Below are 18,978 nucleotides of genomic sequence, written 5' to 3'. Positions count from 1 at the left end.
GGAGTTTGAGACCATCCTGGCTAACATGGTGAAACCCCGTCTTTACTAAAAATACAAAAAATTAGCCGGGTGTGGTGGCGGGCGCCTGTAGTCCCAGCTACTTGGGAGGCTGAGGCAGGAGAATGTTGTGAACCCGGGAGGTGGAGCTTGCAGTGAGCAGAGATTACACGACTGCACTCCAGCCTGGGCAACAGAGTGAGACTCTGTCTCAAATAAATAAATAAATAAAATAAATTACAAGAGAAGGATCGGCAAAATAAGAAATATTTCACCTTGGCCAGGCGCGGTGGCTCAAGCCTGTAATCCCAGCACTTTGGGAGGCCGAGACGGGTGGATCACGAGGTCAGGAGATCGAGACCATCCTGGCTAACAAGGTGAAACCCCGTCTCTACTAAAAAATACAAAAAAACTAGCCGGGCGAGGTGGCGGGCGCCTGTAGTCCCAGCTACTCAGGAGGCTGAGGCAGGAGAATGGCCTGAACCTGGGAGGCAGAGCTTGGAGTGAGCTGAGATCCGGCCACTGCACTCCAGGCTGGGCGACAGAGCAAGACTCCATCTCAAAAAATAAATAAATAAATAAATAAATATTTCACCTTGAGATATATTTATATGGGTATGTTATTAATATATTCAAAAATTATAAAACATACCTAGAAATCTGATGTATCAGTCAATTTTGGTTCACAAATAACATTCTTGTCAATTATGTCATCATTACGATGGACTCAGACCAGGTTTTGGCCATGGCCACTTGAAGTCTTCATGTCCACACTTAATTGCCTTAGTCTAATGTCTTTCTGAAAGCTTCTTGCCAGCAATTATAATCCCAGGGAGTTATGTCTTCAAGGAGCTTCATGGAAAGAATGAAGTCTGACAAGTATGGGTTTCTAATAACTGTGAGTTCACACTATTGAACTAAATTTCCAAAACTTGGCCAGGCACCGTGGCTCACGCCTGTAATCCCAGCACTTTGGGAGGCCAAGGTGGGCGGATCACCTGAGGTTGGGAGTTCGAGACCAGCCTGACTAACATGGAGAAAACCCGTCTCTACTAAAACACACACACACACACACAAATTTAGCTGGGCGTGGTAGCACATGCCTGTAATCCCATCTACTCGGGAGTCTGAGGCAGGAGAATCACTTGAACCCGGGAGGCCGAGGTTGCGGTGAGCTGAGATTGTGCCATTGCACTCCAGCCTGGGCAATAAGAGCGAAACTCTGTCAAAAAAAAAAAAATTCCAAAACTCGAATGAAGAAACTGATGGGTTTGTGAAATTGCTAATACAGATCAGAGCAAGAATTACTTACAAGACTGAATGAACTGATGAAAAAGAATTATGAATCTTTTTTTTTTTTTTTTGAGACAGGGTCTCACTCTGTCACCCAGGCTGGAGTGCAGTGGTGTGATCTCAACCTCCGCCTGCCAGGTTCAAGCAATTCCCCTGCCTCAGCCTCCCAAGTAGCTGGGATCACAGGCACCCGCCACCATGCCCAGTTGGTTATTTTTATTTTTATTTTTTTTGTGTGACAGTGTCTCGCTCTGTCGCCCAGGCTGGAGTGCAGTGGCCGGATCTCAGCTCACTGCAAGCTCCGCCGCTGGGTTTACGCCATTCTCCTGTCTCAGCCTCCCGAGTAGCTGGGACTACAGGCATCCGCCACCTCGCCCGGCTAGTTTTTTGTATTTCTCAGTAGAGACGGGGTTTCACCGTGTTAGCCAGGATGGTCTCGATCTCCTGACCTCATGATCCGCCCGTCTCGGCCTCCCAAAGTGCTGGGATTACAGGCTTGAGCCACCGTGCCCGGCTGATTATTTTTTTTTTAAGATGGAGTTTCGTTCTTGTTGCCCAGGCTGGAGTGCAATGGTGCGATTTCGGCTCACTGCAACCTCTGCCTCCCAGGTTCAAGCGATTCTCCTGACTTAGTCTCCCTAGTAGCTGGGATTACAGGCATGTGCCAGCATGCCCCGCTAATTTTGTATTTTTAGTACAGATGGGGTTTCTCCATGTTGGGCAGGCTGGTTTCGAACTCCTGACCTAAGGTGATCTGCCTGCCTAGGCCTCCCAAAGTACTGGGATTACAAGCGTGAGCCACCAAACCAGGCCTGGATCTTTTTTTTTTTTTTTTTTTCACGGCAGGGTCTTGCTGTGTCACCCAGGTGAAGTGCAGTGGTGTGATCATGGCTTGCAGCAGCCTTGAATTCCTGAGCTCAATCAATCCTCCCACCTCAGCCTCCCAAAGTGCTGTGTTACAGGTGGGAGCCACTAGACCCAGCTGAATTATGGATTTTTAAGGCTGCTTTATGTCAAACATTGCGGGTTCTTTTAATATTGTTTTCCAGATTTAAGGAAACTTTTTTCTTTTAAGCTTTGTATAATTTATAGTAATTTGGTAAAGTACTTTTGAAAACAAAAATGAAAATATTTGCTTTTCTTCTCTACCTGAACCCTCCAGAATTTAGAAGCAATTTATGATTATTCTTATTTTTACAGCAACATGGTTATTTGCATAGGTTCAGTAAGAATCTGTTCTCTGTCCAGGCACAGTGGCTCACACCTATAATCCCAGAACTTTGGGAGGCTGAGGCAGGCAGATCACTTGAGATCAGGAGTTCAAGACCAGCCTGGCCAACATGGCGAAACCCTGTCTCTACCAAAAATACAAAAATTAGCCTGGCACGTTGGGCATGTACCTGGAATCCCAGCTACTAGGGAGGCTGAGTCAGGAGAATCACTTGAACCTGGGAGGTGGAGGTTGCTGTAAGCCGAGATTGTACCACTGCACTCCAGCCTGGGTGACAGAGTGAGATTTTGTCTCAAAAAAAAAGGAGGGCCAGGCATGGTGGCTCATGCCTGTAATTCCAGCACTTTGGGAGACCAAGGGGAGCGAATCACAAGGTCAGTTCGAGGTGACTATAGGGAGAAAAATTATGTTTCAATAGAAAAATGATAGTTTACCTGTTATTATAGTAATGTTCATTGTTTGAGTTATTTATCTACCTATAGACTGTATTAGATTCTGGATTCTTCTAGTTTTCTCTAATGTCTGGCTACAATCTCTAATTAAGAATGAGAACTGGCTGGGCGCGGTGGCTCACACCTGTAATCCCAACAACTTGGTAGGCTGAGGCAGGAGGAGCACTTGAGGTCAGGAGTTCAAGACCAGCCTGGTCAACATGCTGAAACCCCATCTGTACTAACAAAATAGAATAAAATTAGCCGGGCATAGTGGCATGCCCCTGTAATCCCAGCTACTTGGGAGGCTGAGGTGGGAGGATGGTTTGAGGCAGAGAAGTCAAGGCTGTAGTGAGTTATGATGGCGCCACTGCACTCCAGCCTGGGCAGCAGAGTGAGACCCCATCTCAAAAAATAAACCCACACCCAAAGTGTTGGTTTACAGAGGTTTTCCAGTGCAATAGGAAGTTTCTGGAAACTTTAGGGAAAGAGGAGGACTAAGCAATGGAATCAAGAGAATCCGTAGTGGTTTTCCACTACCTTTCATTTCTAGTCTAGTTCCCCTAGGAGGCAGGCAGGCCACGCCCTCTGACATTGCTGCTGGAGGCCGTGGCTCCTGGCAAAGGCCCAGGGAAACTATCCTGCTGAGGCCCATCTGGAGCTGGCGGGGAGCTGACACTCAGGGTCACATCTTAGTCATAACTCCTCCCCTCCCCTGACACAGCCACTTCCTCTTTCTGCTGAGGACAGAAGTTGAATGAAGGACAAGCTCTCAGAATGTTGCAACCCCGAAGAACTTGAGTACGAGGAAGAGACGTGTGTTTATTGCGGGAACCGTTCCCTGGTATGTACTGGCTCATAGAACAGCTCCAGCAACACGTGCTCGGATGCCAAGGGTGCCATGAAGACCAATCCTCGCTATAATCCTGATGGAAAGAACTTCCCTGTCTGAACAGAGGGTGGTGGTAAGTAAACGGATTGTCAGGGGTAGAAGCGCCCAGCGGACTCCAAGCCTGGAGCATTTTGCCGGAGACCTCTTGCGTGAACCATGATTCCACCAAGGGCTCAACTCATTCCCCCAAGCAGTCACGTCATCCCCGTATACAGATGAAGCCACCTGCTAAGCTAGAAGTGGCAGGAAGAGGCCAGGTGTGGTTTGTGGCTGCTTGGGCAGTTGAGGCACGAGGAACGCTTGAGCCCAGGAGTTGGAGTCCAGCCTGAGCAACATAGCAGGACCCCATTTCAAAAAAAGAAAAGAGTGGCAGTTAGGACTAGGACCTGGGGATATGGCTTCAAGGATGTTTCCGAGCCTCCAGGCCACATTCTCTGCCTTTCCAGTTGATCATCTCGACAGGGAAAGCCTACGGGCACATGCGTGCCCAGATGGGCCAGCATCTCCCTTATCCAGCCCATGAGGCCTCCCTCTCCAGGCCAAGCCCCACTCTTTACTAGGCATTGAGGCCTTCCATGTCCTCAGGGTACAGATTCTCCCCCTGTCTCTCCCCTCCCCTCTTTTTGAGATAGTCACACTGCAACACCCAGACTGGAGTGCAGTGGCATGATCTTGGCTCACTGCAACCTCTGCCTCCTGGGTTCAAGTGATTCTCCTGCCTCAGCCTCCCCAGTGGCTGAGACTACAGGCACTCACCACACACCCTGCTAATTTTTATATTTTTAGTAGAGACAGGTTTTGCTATGTTGGCCTGGCTGGTCTTGAACTTCTGGCCTCAAGTGATCCACCTGCCTCGGCCTCCTAAAATGCTGAGATTACAGGTGTGAGCCACCACACCCACTTCCCCATGGTTGAGGATTTGCTTCTGGATCACCACCTCCAGGAAGCCCACCTCCCCAACCCCTAGGCAATTTTATTTTTTGAGAGGGTCTTGCTCTGTCACTCTGGCTAGAGTACAGCAGGAGGCAGCAAGGCTGGGACCTGGGCAGTGAGCACAGCTCACTGCAACCTCGAATTCCTGGGCTCAAGTAATCCTCCAGCCTCAGCTTCCCGAGCAGTTGGGACTACAGGCATGTACCACTGTGCTCGGCTAATTTTTGTATTTTGTAGAGATGGGGTCTCACCATGTTGCTCAGGCTGGTCTTGAACTCCTAGGCTCAAGCCATCCTCCCACTTTGGTCTCCCAAAGTGCTGGCCCAAATTACAGGCCTGAGCCACCATATCTGACCTTTTTTGAACCCCAGCCTGCTACTCCCCTACAGATAGATCACACCACAGCCTGCTTGGGCCGCGAGTGGCTCACCTGCAACAATCCCTTTGTGCCACAAGTCCCTGGCTCAGGGACTTAACCTTAACCACTCAAATCACCTGGGTATTTTTTTTTTTTTTTTTTTGAGATGGAGTCTTGTTCTGTTGCTCAGGCTGGAGTGCAGTGGCACGATCTCGGCTCCCTAAAACCTCTGCCTCTCTCAGGTTCAAGCAATTCTCCTGCTTCAGCCTCCCAATTAGCTGGGATTGCAGGCACCCACCATCATTCCCAGTTAATTTTTTGTGTTTTTAGTAGAGACGAGGTTTCACCATGTTGGCCAGGCTGGTCTTGAACTCCTGACCTCAGGTGATCCACCTTCCTGAGCCTCGCAAAGTGCTGGGATTACAGGTGTGAGCCACCATGCCCACCCCACCCGGGGATTTAAGATGCAGATTTCTGGGTCTGGGATGGGGCTTATAAGTGATACAGTTCCCACAAATGCTCAGGTGAGACCAATGTTCACAGACCACACTTAGAGTATCAAAGGCCTTCCTGCTCTCGGTAGGTCCAAAGCTACCCAAACATTGCTCTGAATGCACTATAGACATGTCTATACCCAAGTCAACATGCTGGAGCCCCTTGCCCTCAGCCAGACAGCAGGCCAGAGATAAGCACCATGCCAGTTGCACCTGAGCATCTTTCAGCTTTCAGTTTATGCCTAATCCTGCTCAGTAGGTGCCACCCCATGTGGCCCACAAGGACTGGCAGGCTCATAGCAAGTAGCCGGCCAGGCTGGGGATGCCACAGTGAAAGTGAACTTCCCCGAGTGAGAATGGCTTGAGTTTGGGGCAAGGCTGGAGCCAGCTACTGTGGGAGGCTTTTCATCCCTTGGGGGTACCATAAACACCTTCCCCAAAGAAGGTGGCACGAGCTCCCTGGGTACCCCCCTTGGGGCACCATTCCGTTACTAAGTACTCCTAGGGACTATGGCCAAAACCTGGGTGGAGGGAAGCAGCCTGTTTAGGGAAAGCGACAAAGGTGGGGGGAGGTTGAGAAGCAGCTCCCCTCAGTGACAGTGAGGCCTCACATCTATAATCCCAGGGTTTTTGGAGGCCAAAAGGATCACATGAGGCCAGGAGTTCGAGGCCAGCTTGAACCAGTTCCTACCAAAAATACAATAAGCTGGGCATAGTGGTTCATGCCTGTAGTCACAGCAACTCAGGAGGCTCAGGCAGGAGGATTACTGGAGACCAGGAGTTCCAGGTTGCAGTGAGCTATGATTCTACTACTGCACTCCAGCCTGGGCAACAGAGCCAGACCCTTCCCTCTCAAGAGGGACAAATCAAAACAAACCCAAAATCAAAGCAGTTTCTCAGCCTTCCTGAGGCCTCCTACTCCCAAAGCAAAAGTGCCTACCTCAGAGCCACCTCAGGACCACTAGCTCATGACATGGGGCTGCCTCCTGGAATGGCTTAGGGTGCCAGTCCCCCTTGCTACAGCATTGACAAATTCATACCAACATGCCTTGAGAATAGCTTCAAGCCCAACGTGACAGCTAAGACCAGGCAGAAGGAGAGCTCCCATCACTGCCCTACCGGGAGGGTCCAATCATGACTGGCCTTCTGGCCTCTAGCGTCTGAACAGAGCTGGCTGCCTGCTTGCCTCGGAGAAAGGGGCCTGGAAGCTCCCCCCTCCCGTCTCCCATGTCTAGAGTCAAATCCATGGGGGCCAGAGATACAAGATTCTTTGCTAATCTAGAAGTAAGGTGGGCCCAGCCAGACTGACCTTCATCTAAGTTTCCATGTTGGTTCCCATGGAGGTGATAGATCATAGTTGTCCGCAAGGACATGAACCCTACCCTGTTTACACTAGCGGCACAGTAGTGCTTGCTGGACTGTGCTATGTGAGTGCACGGGGCTGGTGGTATAGTCTTCCCCACCCGACACAGTCAGTACTAATTCTGATCTTCTAATCACACCACAACCAGATACTGCTTTCTTCTTTTATTGGGAAACAGACACAGGGCGGGAGGCAGTGCGCCACCTCCTGGTGTAAACCAGGATAACAGCGGTCAGAGTCAGAGATGCCACCACGGCCAGGCCTATGCCCAGCAGCAGCACGGAGGTGTCAGCCGGCAAGGCCCACTGCTCTACTTCATAGTCAGCACTCCTGTCCAGGAAGATCAGTGGCCCCACGGTGATATCTGCTTCTTCTGTCACTGTAGAAGGAGAACAAACCCCCGGAGGTCATCTTAGTCCCTAACCAGGAATCAGGTTGGAGGTTTATTCTGCCTCAGTGGGCTGAACTAATATGTTGTCTTTTTTTTGTGTTAACAAAGTTCATAGACAAAAAAAGACAGCTTTCTCGGCTAGGTGTGATGGCTCATGCCTGTAATCCCAGCACTTTGGGAGGCTGAGGCAGGCAGATCACCTGAGGTCAGATGTTTGAGGCCAGCCTGGCCAACATGGCAAGATCCCCATCTCTACTAAAAATAAAGTTAGCTGGGCATGGTGGCACATGCCTGTAGTCTCAGCTACTTGGGAGGCCGAGGCAGACTAGCTTGAACCCAGGAGGCAGAGGTTTCAGTGAGCAGAGATCATGCCACAGTACTCCAGCCTGGGCAATAGAGCGAGACTCCATCGTGAGGGGCAGGGCAGGGCAGGGGGAAGGAAAGTTTTCTCATACAGAGAAAGTAGGTCACCCACAAGAGGGATTTCCCTAGTATATCAGGTCTTTTTTGTAGAGACAGGGTCTTGCTATGTTGCCCAGGCTGGTCAAGAACTCCCAGGCTCAAGTGATTTCTCCAGCCTCAGCCTCCCCAAGTGCTGGGATTGTAGGCATGACCCAGCATTCTGGCCAGATTATTATTTTTTTGAGACAGAGTTTTGTTCTTGTTGCCCAGGCTGGAGTACAATGGCATAATCTCGGCTCACCTCAACCTCCACCTCCCAGGTTCAAGCAATTCTCCTGCCTCAGCCTCCCAAGTAGCTGGGATTACAGGCATGCACCACTACGCCCGGCTAATTTTGTATTTTTAGTAGAGATGAGGTTTCTCCATGTTAGTCAGGCTGGTCTCGAACTCCTGACCTCAGGTGACCTGTCTGCCTTGGCCCCTCAAAGTGCTGGAATTACAGGCGTGAACCACTGTGCCCAGCCAGATTATCTTAACAGCTGCTATATTTCCCCTACATGCCTAATGATGTCTCAGTAGAAGCCTAGGATGACAGCAGAGCTACCCTGGCTGCCACTGAGGTGGTGGGCTGACAGCCCTTCCTGCTTAGCCCCAGGATTTGTGTTAGGGAAAGGTAGCTGCAGGCCTAGGAGCAAACAGCTTTAATGAAGGACAAGGGAAAAGACCATCACCCTGAAATGACAGCAGATACCCTCAACTGAATAGGGGATGATGAACAGCCTCTTGGCCGTCCTGTGACATACCATGCCTGCGGTTACGAGAAGCAGACCTGGACCACTGGCTCACGACATGGGGCTGCCTCCTGGAATGGCTTGGAGTGCCACAGTCACCCTTGCTACAGCATTGACAGATGTCAGCTGGGCCTTCCACTGGGAACCAGCTGAGATGAAAGACAAGCAGCTTAGATTTTTGTTGCCTGCAGGAAGCAGTTTGCTGATAATACATTGGGGGAAATAGACAAGGCATCGCCGATTCAGTTTCTACCCCAGTCATGGGGCACCTGGCCTCCTCACCTGTTGGAAGACTTGCTGAAGGAACAGGCTTTGTTGAGTTCGTCTGGTTCCTGCTCAGCTGGGATGGCCTTCAGGTGGCAGGTGATGTATATCTGCAAAAGGAATAACAGCTATTTCCAGGCTGAGTTCCAAGCTGTGCCTGGGAGTTTAACATGCCAGTTCTCATATAACCCTTAACCCTTTAAAGAGGGAGAAGGGGCCAGGCACAATGACACACATACCTATACTCCCAACACTTTGGGAGGCCGAGGCGGGTGGATCACCTGAGGTCAGGAGTTCGAGACCAATCTGGCCAACATGGTGAAACCCCATCTCTACTAAAAATACAAAGTTAACCGGGCGTGGTCGTGGGTACCTGTAGTCCCAGCTACTTGGGAGGCTGAGGCAGGAGAATCTCTGAACCTGGGAGGCAGAAGTTGCAGTGAGCCGAGATCATGCCACTGCACTCCAGCCTGGCTGGCAGAGTAAGACTCCGTCTCATAAAATAAAGAGGGGGAAGGAAGAGCCTCATCTCTAAGATGGTCTAAAGGTTCACTTACCCAATGTTAGAGCAAGTAGCAACTAATTTTAGACTGAAATCCACCATTTATCATTCCCCGAATCTTTTCCAAACTTACCCAATCATTGAGCGTGCTTGACCCTGGGCTTCTGAGACAGGGTCTGTCACCCAGGCAGGAGTACAGTAGCATGATCATGACTCACTATAGCCTTGACCTCCCGGGCTCAAGGATCCTCCCACCTCAGCCTCATGAGCAGTTGGAATTATGAGTACACGCCACCACACCTGGCTAATTTTGGATTTTTTTTTTTTGCAGAGATGAGGTTTTGCCATGTTGCCCAAGATGACCTCAAACTCCTGGGCTCAAGTGATCTGCCCGCCTCAGCCTCCCAAAGTACTGGGATTACAGGTATGAGCTACTAGTACCCAGCCAATCCTCAGCTTAACTCAGCATTGCTAAACCCCTGCACCCACCCCCAGGTGACTGAGGTGGGTGGTGGACACCTTACTAGCGAACAGCTTAGCTGGGCTCCCCACACTGCCACCTGCCACTTGACTAGTGACAAACTACTTTTCTTCAGGGATGTAGTCACTGTATTGCCAGCTACGGCAAGGCCAAGTTGTTTGTGACCCGAGGTCCTTGGGCACATAGAAGCCTTTCAGACCTGCTCCTATGGAGTTTCCATTTCAGACCTAACAGGTTTTGAGACAGAGTCTCACTCTGTCACCCAGGCTGGAGTACAACGGTGCAATCTCAGCTCACTGCAACCTCCACCTCCCAGGTTCAAGGGATCCTCCTGCCTCAGCCTCCCAGGTAGCTGAGACTGTACATGCACACCACCATGCCTGGCTTTTTTTTTTTTTTTTTTTTTTTGCATTTTCTTGAACTCCTGACTTCATGGTCCACTCGCCTCAGCCTCCCAAAGTGCTGGGATTACAGGCGTGAGCCACTGCGCCTGGCCAGACTTAAGAGTGTGATGGCTCACTCCTTGGGCAAGCTTCCCCGGGCTTTTCTTCCTCACACACGCCTCTGCTATTAGTCAAGCCTAGGTCAGCTTCCTTTCACCTGTAAGGGATATGATGACCAGAAGACTCACCAGGCTGACACCCTGACAGTCCTAGCCTCTGGGACATGTTTACCCACATTTTTAGACAAGTATGAGAGAATGAACCCAATCTGAGCTCCTGCTGGGAGCTGAACGGCCCCCTACCCAGGGAATAGTCAACTGCCCTGTAAGCCACCCCTTTTTTTTTTTTTTTTGAGATGGAGTCTCACTCTGTAGCCCAGGCTAGAGTACAGTGGTACAATCTCAGCTCACTGCAGCCTCTACTGCCTGGGTTCAAGCGATTCTCTTGCCTCAGCCTCCCAAGTAGATGGAATTACAGGCACCCACCACCACGCCAGGCTAGTTTTTGTATTTGTAGTAGAGATGGGGTTTCACCCTATTAGACAGGCGGGTCTTGAACTCCTGGCCTCAAGTGATTCACCTGCCCTGGCCTCACAAAGTACTGGGATTATAGGCGTGAACCACCGTATTGGCCAGGCCTTCTCATCTTTGGCTGACATTCCATCCTGCCACTGGGGTTAGGGGCCATTTTGACAGAGCCAGGGCTCAGTCTAGCCTTGGCCCGTCCCCAGGTCAGTTTCCCTTCATATTCCAGGCAGGGATGAAATTCCTCCCTGCTCAACCTCAGGCAGAGCATGGCAATTCTGCCACCTTCTAGCAGAAGCCCCAGAGCCACAAGCCTCAGTCACCACCTAGTGGCCAAGCATACCAGCAGGGAAACTTGAAACCATGTAAATTCAGACTTTTAGAAACCAGCCAGTTTAGCAGTTCTCCAGCTGCCCATCTTAGCCACCTGCCCCGCAAGTAAGAAGCTTCCAAAGCCCTGTAGTCTGTTCCAGAAAGGAAATGTACTTTCATCCTTAGCTTCTTCCTAGTATGTTTTTCTGGTGCTAACTGGAGTCTAAGATCCCAGGGTAGTACCCCTATAGCGGCCTTTCAGAAGCAGGGTCTAGGCTGGGCATGGTGGCTCACACCTATAATCCCAGCACTTTGGGAGGCCATGGTGGGTGGATCACCTGAGGTCAGGAGTTTGAGACCAGCCTGGCCAACATGGTGAAACCCCATGTATATATATATATACACACACACACACAAATTAGCTGGGCATGGTGGCGGGTACCTATAGTCCCAGCTACTTGGGAGGCTGGGGCAGGAGAATTGAACCAGGGAGATGGGAAGTTGCAGTGAGCTGAGATCGTGCCATTGCACTCTAGCCTGGGCAGCAAGAGTGAAATTCTACCTCAAAAAAAAAAAAAAAAAAAAAAAAAAGAGTTGGGTGTGGTGGCTCATGCCTGTAATCCCAGCCCTTGGGGCAGCTGAGGCAGGTGGATCACCTGAGGTCAGGAGTTTAAGACCAGCCTGACCAACATGGCGAAACCCCATCTCTACTAAAAATACAAAAATTAGTGAGGTGTGGTGGTAGGCACCTGTAATTCCAACTACTAGGGAGGCTGAGGCAGGAGAATCACTTGAATCGGGAAGTAGAGGTTGCAGTGAACCGAGATCGCGCCATTGCACTCCAGCCTGGGTGACAGAGCGAGACCGTTTTAAAAAAAAAAAAAAAAAAAAGCACAGGGTCTTGCTCTGTTGAGGGCAATGGCACCATCATAGCTCACTGCAGGCTTAAACGCATGAACTCTGATCCTCCCACCTCTGCCTCCCAAGGTGCTGGGATTACAGATGTGAACCACTGTACCCAGCTACCCTATGGCTCTGAAATAGGGTTGTTCCTTCTTTGTGCCATGGGACATAGTCTACTGAGGCGTCATCAATCCTACCTTTGAAGGGGAACCCTCCAAGGGCTCAGACTATCTTCCATTAAACAGCACTGTTCTCTGGTCTTAGTCACCCCTCAATCCCCAGAGATTGAGAAACCACCTCAGTCTATACCCACACTGACCGCTACCACCTGGGTAAAACCTTCTCCCCAATCTTCCTCCCAAATGGGCCACATCTGAAGTCAATCTTGACTTCCTCCCACAACCAGGATCCTCTCCCCTAAGGAGCTATTGGTCACTGATCCGAGGACCAGGACTCTTTTAGCAAATCTGCCCTCCTGTATCCCCGGCCCCATTGAAGCAGGGCCTACCACCGAGAGCTTCAGGCCATCTCATCAATATTAGATGCTTTTCCCTTTTGCTACCCTAGTGACCCATGTTGATCTTTCTCTTCCCACAAGGCAGCTGCTGGAAGAGGTAAAGTGGCATCGATGTGATCATCTTTGATGAATTTCTACTTTGTCCCTTAATGCCACCCTGACGTATGAGCCTCTGCTTCAGAGGTTTGCAAGCCTGGCTGCGTGTCAGAATCACCTGGGAGCTTAAGTGGCTTTTGATGCATTTCCAAGTAGAATAAGAGATCAGTAAATGGAGAATAGTAAAATGCTAGTAGGCTGGGTGCAGTGGCCCATGCCTGTAATCCCAGCACTTTGGGAGGCTGAGGCGGGTGGGTCATTTGAGGTTGGGAGTTCAAGACCAACCTGGTCAATATGGTGAAACCGTCTCTACTAAAAATGCAAAAGTTAGGTACGCAGTAGTGGCACAGGCCTATAATCTCAGCTACTTGGGAAGCTAAGGCAGGAGAATCGCTTGAGCCTGGGAGGCGGAGGTTGCAGTGAGCCAAGATTGTGCCACTGTATTCCAGCCTGGGTGACGGAGTGAGACCCTCAAAAAAACAAAAAACAAAAAACAAAAACCTGGGCGCAGTGGCTCACGCCTGTAATCCCAGCACTTCAGGAAGCTGAGGCGGGTGGATAATGAGGTCAGGAGTTTGAGACCAGCCTGGCCAAGATGGTGAAACCCCATCTCTACCAAAAAATACAAGGATTAGTCGGGCATGGTGGCAGGCACCTATAATCCCAGCTACTCGGGAGGCTGAGGCAGGAGAATTGTTTGCACCCGGAGGCAGAGGTTGTAGTGAGCCAAGACCGTAACATTGCATTCCGGCTTGGGCGAGGCAGTGAGACTATCTCCCAAAAAAAAAAAAAAATGCTAGTGGTAGAACCTAGATGGTGTACACATTGAAGTTGGTAGTTTTACAGCAAACACCCATGAAGATTTTGGTAATAGAATGTTACAAAAATGTGACACCAGGCCCTACCCTGATAGAGTGAAGGTATGAGACTCTACAATCAGTATTTTTACAACCTCTCCAGATGGTTAGTATAGAGCCAGCATTGGAAACCCCTGCTTTAATCACTTCCTAACCACCTATTCTATGCTCACGGCCCTGCCTCTCATCTCAGTGAGCTTATTTAAAAGCTACTTGAGGCTGGGCATGGTGACTCACGCCTGTAATCTCAGCACTTTGAGAGGCCAAGGTGGGTGGATCACGAGGTCAGGAGTTCAAGGCCAACCTGGCCAATGTGGTGAAACCCCGTCCCCGTTAAAAATACAAAAATTAGCTGGGCGTGATGGCGGGCACCTATAGTGCCCAGCTACTTGGGAGGCTGAGGCAGGAGAATTGCTTGAACCTAGGAGGTGGAGGTTGCAGTGAGCCAAGACTGTGCCATTGCATTCCAGCCTAGACTGTAGAGTGAGACTCCAACTAAAAAATAAATAAATAAGGCCGGGCGCGGTGGCTCAAGCCTGTAATCCCAGCACTTTGGGAGGCCGAGACGGGCGGATCACGAGGTCGGGAGATCAAGACCATCCTGGCTAACATGGTGAAACCCCGTCTCTACTAAAAAATACAAAAAACTAGCCGGGCGACGTGGCGGGCGCCTGTAGTCCCAGCTACTCGGGAGGCTGAGGCAGGAGAATGGCGTAAACCCGGGAGGCGGAGCTTGCAGTGAGCTGAGATCTGGCCACTGCACTCCAGCCTGGGCGACAGAGCAAGACTCTGTCTCAAAAAAAAAAAAAAAATAAATAAATAAATAAATAAATAAATAAAAGCTACTTGAAAGCTGGGCACGGTGGCTCACGCCTGTAATTCCAGCACTTTGGGAGACCGAGACAGGCGGATCACCTGAGGTCGGGAGTTTGGGACCAGCCTGGACAACATGGTGAAATCTTGTCTCTATTAAAAATACAGAAATATTAGCTGGGCACGGTGGTGGGTACCTGTACTCCCAACTACTTGGGAAACTGAGGCAGGAGAATCACTTGAACCTGGGAGGCAGTGAGCCGAGATGGCACCACTATACTCAAGCCTGGGCATGACAGAACAAGACTCCATCTCAAAAAAATAAAAGCTACCTGAGGGCTGGGTACAGTAGGTTATGCCTGTAATCCCAGCACTTTGGGAAGCTGAGGGAGGAGGACTGAGGCCAGGAACTCAAGACCAGCCTCGTCAATAGAGCTAGACCCCATCTCCACAAGATAACTTAGTTGGACATGGTAGCATGTGGCTGTAGCTCATCCTAGCTACTCAGGAGGCTGAGGTAGGAGGATGGCTTGAGCCCAGGAGGTCGAGGTTGCCCTGCACTGCAGACTAGGCATAGGAAGCCTCTTTCTGCAGAGGGCAAAAGACCCATGATTTGATTTTTACTTTTAACCACCTACCAGTACACTTCCTGGCTCGACGTCGGTCCTTGAACCTGTACTTCCTACCGCATCCCTCCCCGCCTCAGCCATCAGAGGCAGTTCCCATCTTTATTCCTTCCTTCTCCTTCCCTCGTGTCAATTGGAACTTTCTAGTTTAGGTTCTCAAGGAGAGGCCCCAGACTGGCAGAACCAACACTTAAGAATGCAGATGCTATTTATGTATTTATTTAGAGATGGAGTCTCGCTCTGTTGCCCAGGCTGGAGTGCAGTGGCACAATCTCAGCTCACTGCAAGCTCCGCCTCCCGGGTTCCCGCCATTCTCCTGCCTCAGCCTCCCAAGTAGCTGGGACTACAGGCACCCACCACCGTGCCCAGCTAATTTTTTGTATTTTTAGCAGAGACGGGGTTTCACCATGTTAGCCAGGATGGTCTCGATCTCCTGACCTCGTGATCCGCCCGACTCGGCCTCCCCAAGTGCTGGGATTACAGGCGTGAACAACCGTGCCTGGCCAAGAATGCAGATTCTAGGCCTCACTCAACCACCTGAAACAAACCCTGGGTTGGGGCCCAGTCTCAGTTTCAACAGGCTCTCCAGGTGAGGATGATGCCTTCAGAATCGGCCTAGCCTAGATCAAGTTCAAGAGGCCACCCTGCCCAGTAAGTTCACACTGGTCTTCTTTGAACCTGGAGAAAGCCTCCAGGAAGGCTAACGCCTGTTTTTTTTTCTTTTTTTTTTTTTTGGAGACAGAGTCTCACTGTTACTCAGGCTGGAGGTTCAGTGGCATGATCTCTGGTCACTGCAACCTCCACCTCCCAGGTTTAAGCTATTCTCCTGCCTCAGCCTCCCAGGTAGCTAGGATTACAGGTGCCCACTACCACACTCAGCTAATTTTTTTGTATTTTTAGTCAAGTCGGGGTTTCACTGGGCCAGGCTGGTCTTGAACTCCTGACCTCAAGTGATCCGCCCCCCTCTCGGCCTCCCAAAGTATTGGGATTACAGCATGAGCCACTGTGCCTGGCCTCTACCTCTTAAGGCTTCATATTGTTCATTCTTATTCTTGAAGGCCTCACTAAAGCTCATGGCTTTACTTGTAAGTTTGAGTTACTGGACAGAGCTCTAAGTCATTTGCTTAAGGGTAGAGCTGGTGAGCAAACCCACTCAGTTGGATATGAAGGTTGCAAGTTCAGCCTTCTTCCAGGCTGTTAAAGCTCTTACCATGTTTCTGGAGTCATTAGCAAAGTGGAAGACATCCACTGTGAACTGGAGTGTATCTGGCCCGGGTCGAGGAACTTTGAACGCAGAAGAGGCATCAGTGAGACCATCGACAAGACAGCTTGGAAGAGAACAGAATGGTGTTAAAACCAGACAGGTGGGCCAGGCACGGTGACTCACGCGCATAATCCCAGCACTTTGGGAGGCCAAGGTGGGCGGATCACTTGAGGTCAGGAGTTCAAGACCAGCCTGGCCAACATGGTGAAACCCTGTCTCTACTAAAAACACAAAGGTTAGCTGGGTGTGGTGATGGGCACCTGTAATTCCCAGCTACTTGGGGAGGCTGAGGCAGGAGAATCACTTAAACCCAGGAGGCAGAGGTTGCAGTAGGCAGAGATCAAGCCTCTGTATTACAGCCTAGGCTACAGAGTGAGACTGTCTCAAAAAGCCAAACAGGTGGCTCTAGGGTCATCTTGCTAGGAAGGTTCTCTAGGCAGGGAGTCCAGTGCTCACCCATGGAAGTCCACGATGGTGTGATAAGGGGAGGCATTCTGGTCTGGTGTTGGTGTGGCCACGCAGTGGTCCACAAACAACCGCAGTGGCACGTGGCTGCCAGTGTGGATTTCTGCCTGGAGGTGGGCTGCATCTCCCAGGTGGAAGGTAGGGGACCTCTTCTCAGCGTTCCAGTTCTCTGAAAGACACAGCCAGCTGGGCATGGTTGGCTCACGCCTGTAATCCCAGCACCTTGGGAGGCTGAGGCAGGTGGATTACCTGAGGTCAGGAGTTCGAGACCATCCTGGCCAAAGTGGCAAAACCCCATCTCTACTAAAAATAGTCAGGTTAGCTGGGTGTGGCATCACAAGCCTGTAATCCCAGCTACTCGGGAGGCTGAGGCAGGAGAATCTTTGAACCCCAGGAGGTGGAGACTGCAGTGAGCTAAGATAGCACCAGCGCACTCTAGCCTGGAGGTCAGAGCTAGACTCCGTCTCAAAAACAACAAACAAAAAAAAAACAAAGACACAGCCAAGGGCAGGGGTTTGAGATGGCCCAGGGCTTTACACAGCTGTCCCACCCAGCCTTCTCTTACCCTCCATCAGACGCAGAGAGAAAGTCAGCTTCTCCTCCGAGAATACCGTGGTCCTGAAGGGTAACCAGGTGGGCAGGATGGCCTGGCTGCTCACATTGCCCTGCCTGAGAGAAGAACAGCAGCTGTGCACACCTGCCTCAGGTCACACTCACCTGGGCCCCCACTGATGGGGAATATCTCACTGCTACCCCACTACAGGATCACCAGCTATGGCCCAGCCAGGTAGCTGGTACAAGATGGCTGAACAGACACCTTGAGCCTGAGGCTGCCCCCAGACCCTCCTGAACTTCTGCACCTGTGAGTGGCCCAGCCCTCCTAACTGATGCTATGATGCTATCTGGGCTGCTGAAGACAGATACAGCTGAAACTAGGAGTTTGGTTTCTAGACTGAGATCTGCTCCTTCTTGAGCCCTGGACCTGAGTGCAGTAGCTCGAGCCTGTAATCCCAGTACTCTGGGAGGTGGAGACAGGAGGATTGCTTGAGGCTAGGAGTTTGAGAGCAGTCTGGACAACATAGCGAGACTCTCTATAAAAAAAGAAAAGATAGCTAGGCACAGTAGTGTATACCTGTAGTCCCAGCTACTCTGGAGGCTGAGATGGGAAAATTGCATGAGCCCAGGAGGTCAAGGCTGCAGTGAACTATGATGGCACCCACTGCACTCCAGCCTGGGTGGCAGATTAAGACTTTAAAAAACAAAAAACCAAAAAGCCACCACACATACTTTAGCCCTAGAGGTTCAGGTTTGGGGTCTGATAGCACGCCCTGCACAGTACTCCACAGGATGCTTGAGAGGGGAATCAGTTAAGGCCATCCTTTAGAGATCAAAGATAGGCCCGTAGGGTCTTGAGATGCTACCAAGAACCTGAACCCGCACCAGTGACTGGGAAGTCCATGGAAGCAGGTCTGGGTATCTGCAGATACCTCTGCTGACCCCACAGGATCTGCTGGGAGAAGCTATTCCAAGCAATGGATGCATCTATTGATAACCAGACTCAGGTATCTGGAGTCAGGTTAAAGCATCCTAGCCTACAGCCAGCCTCTCTAGTACTGCCTGCAGCCAATGGATCAGGTGAGCCGCCATCCTCAGAGGCCAGGCCCAGACAAAGCTACTCTGAAGTCAGAGACTTTAATGGTCACAGGAGGGCTTCAGTCCCTCCCACAGGCTGGGCGGCCTGCCCTTGATTCTTCCATCTCCACTACCCACATAGACACCAAACTCCTCCAGTTGCTCTTAGCTCCTCCGAGTCAGCCTCTACAGCCTCTGCAACCATGGGTCAGGCCTCATCGAATTCGGTTTTCCAGCCTCCCAGCTGGTTCTCACTGGTTCCCACTTGTCTTCTGCACCAGCCACCAGGTGACCCTAGGTGGAGATTCAGTCCTCACCCATTCCAGGAGAGGCACCTGTGGTGAGGCTGGTGAGCCCATCTATCTGGCTCCCTCATTTCCCTAGTCCCTGGGCTCCAGCCCCTAGGCTGCATGTCATCTACTAGGGGCACACTGCCCTCCCGTGGGGTATGTGGCCACATGGCTCTGTCCAGGCTATCTCAGCCTCAAGGTCCCACTCCAGGATCCTGTTCTAGGATAACCCCTACCATGACTCCTCCCAGGGGCATGGCTCATCCCTCATGTCCTGACTGGTATCAGCTACCTACCCACTTCACACTAGCATTTTCTTTTTGAGATGGAATCTTGCTCTGTTGCCCAGGCTGGAGTACAATGGTGCCATCTCAGCTCACTGCAACCTCCGCCGCCTTGGTTCAAATGATTCT

At 50.8% G+C, this 18,978-nt stretch overlaps 1 protein-coding gene across 5 annotated transcripts in view; it reads right to left on the bottom strand.

The window, feature by feature from the left end:
* Positions 1–7,141: 7,141 nt before the first annotated feature.
* The window catches only part of ZP3 (zona pellucida glycoprotein 3), a 31,657-nt gene continuing 19,820 nt past the window's right edge, over positions 7,142–18,978 (bottom strand). For all 5 annotated transcript variants that reach the window (XM_017956631.2, XM_017956629.2, XM_021935720.2 and 2 more), the window contains 6 exons: positions 17,209–17,312; positions 16,635–16,812; positions 16,125–16,242; positions 8,859–8,950; positions 8,589–8,725; positions 7,142–7,371 (listed from right to left, as the gene is read on the bottom strand). In XM_017956631.2, coding sequence (XP_017812120.1) covers positions 7,157–7,371; positions 8,589–8,725; positions 8,859–8,950; positions 16,125–16,242; positions 16,635–16,812; positions 17,209–17,312 — 844 coding nt within the window. In that variant the 3' untranslated portion in view covers positions 7,142–7,156. The remainder of the gene's footprint in view (positions 7,372–8,588; positions 8,726–8,858; positions 8,951–16,124; positions 16,243–16,634; positions 16,813–17,208; positions 17,313–18,978) is intronic.

The sequence above is a fragment of the Papio anubis genome, chromosome 4 (assembly GCF_008728515.1).
Source record: "Papio anubis isolate 15944 chromosome 4, Panubis1.0, whole genome shotgun sequence".
Lineage (NCBI taxonomy): Eukaryota > Metazoa > Chordata > Mammalia > Primates > Cercopithecidae > Papio > Papio anubis.
Note: the sequence above shows the minus strand (reverse complement) of the source record. Positions and strands in the feature narration are given on the sequence as shown.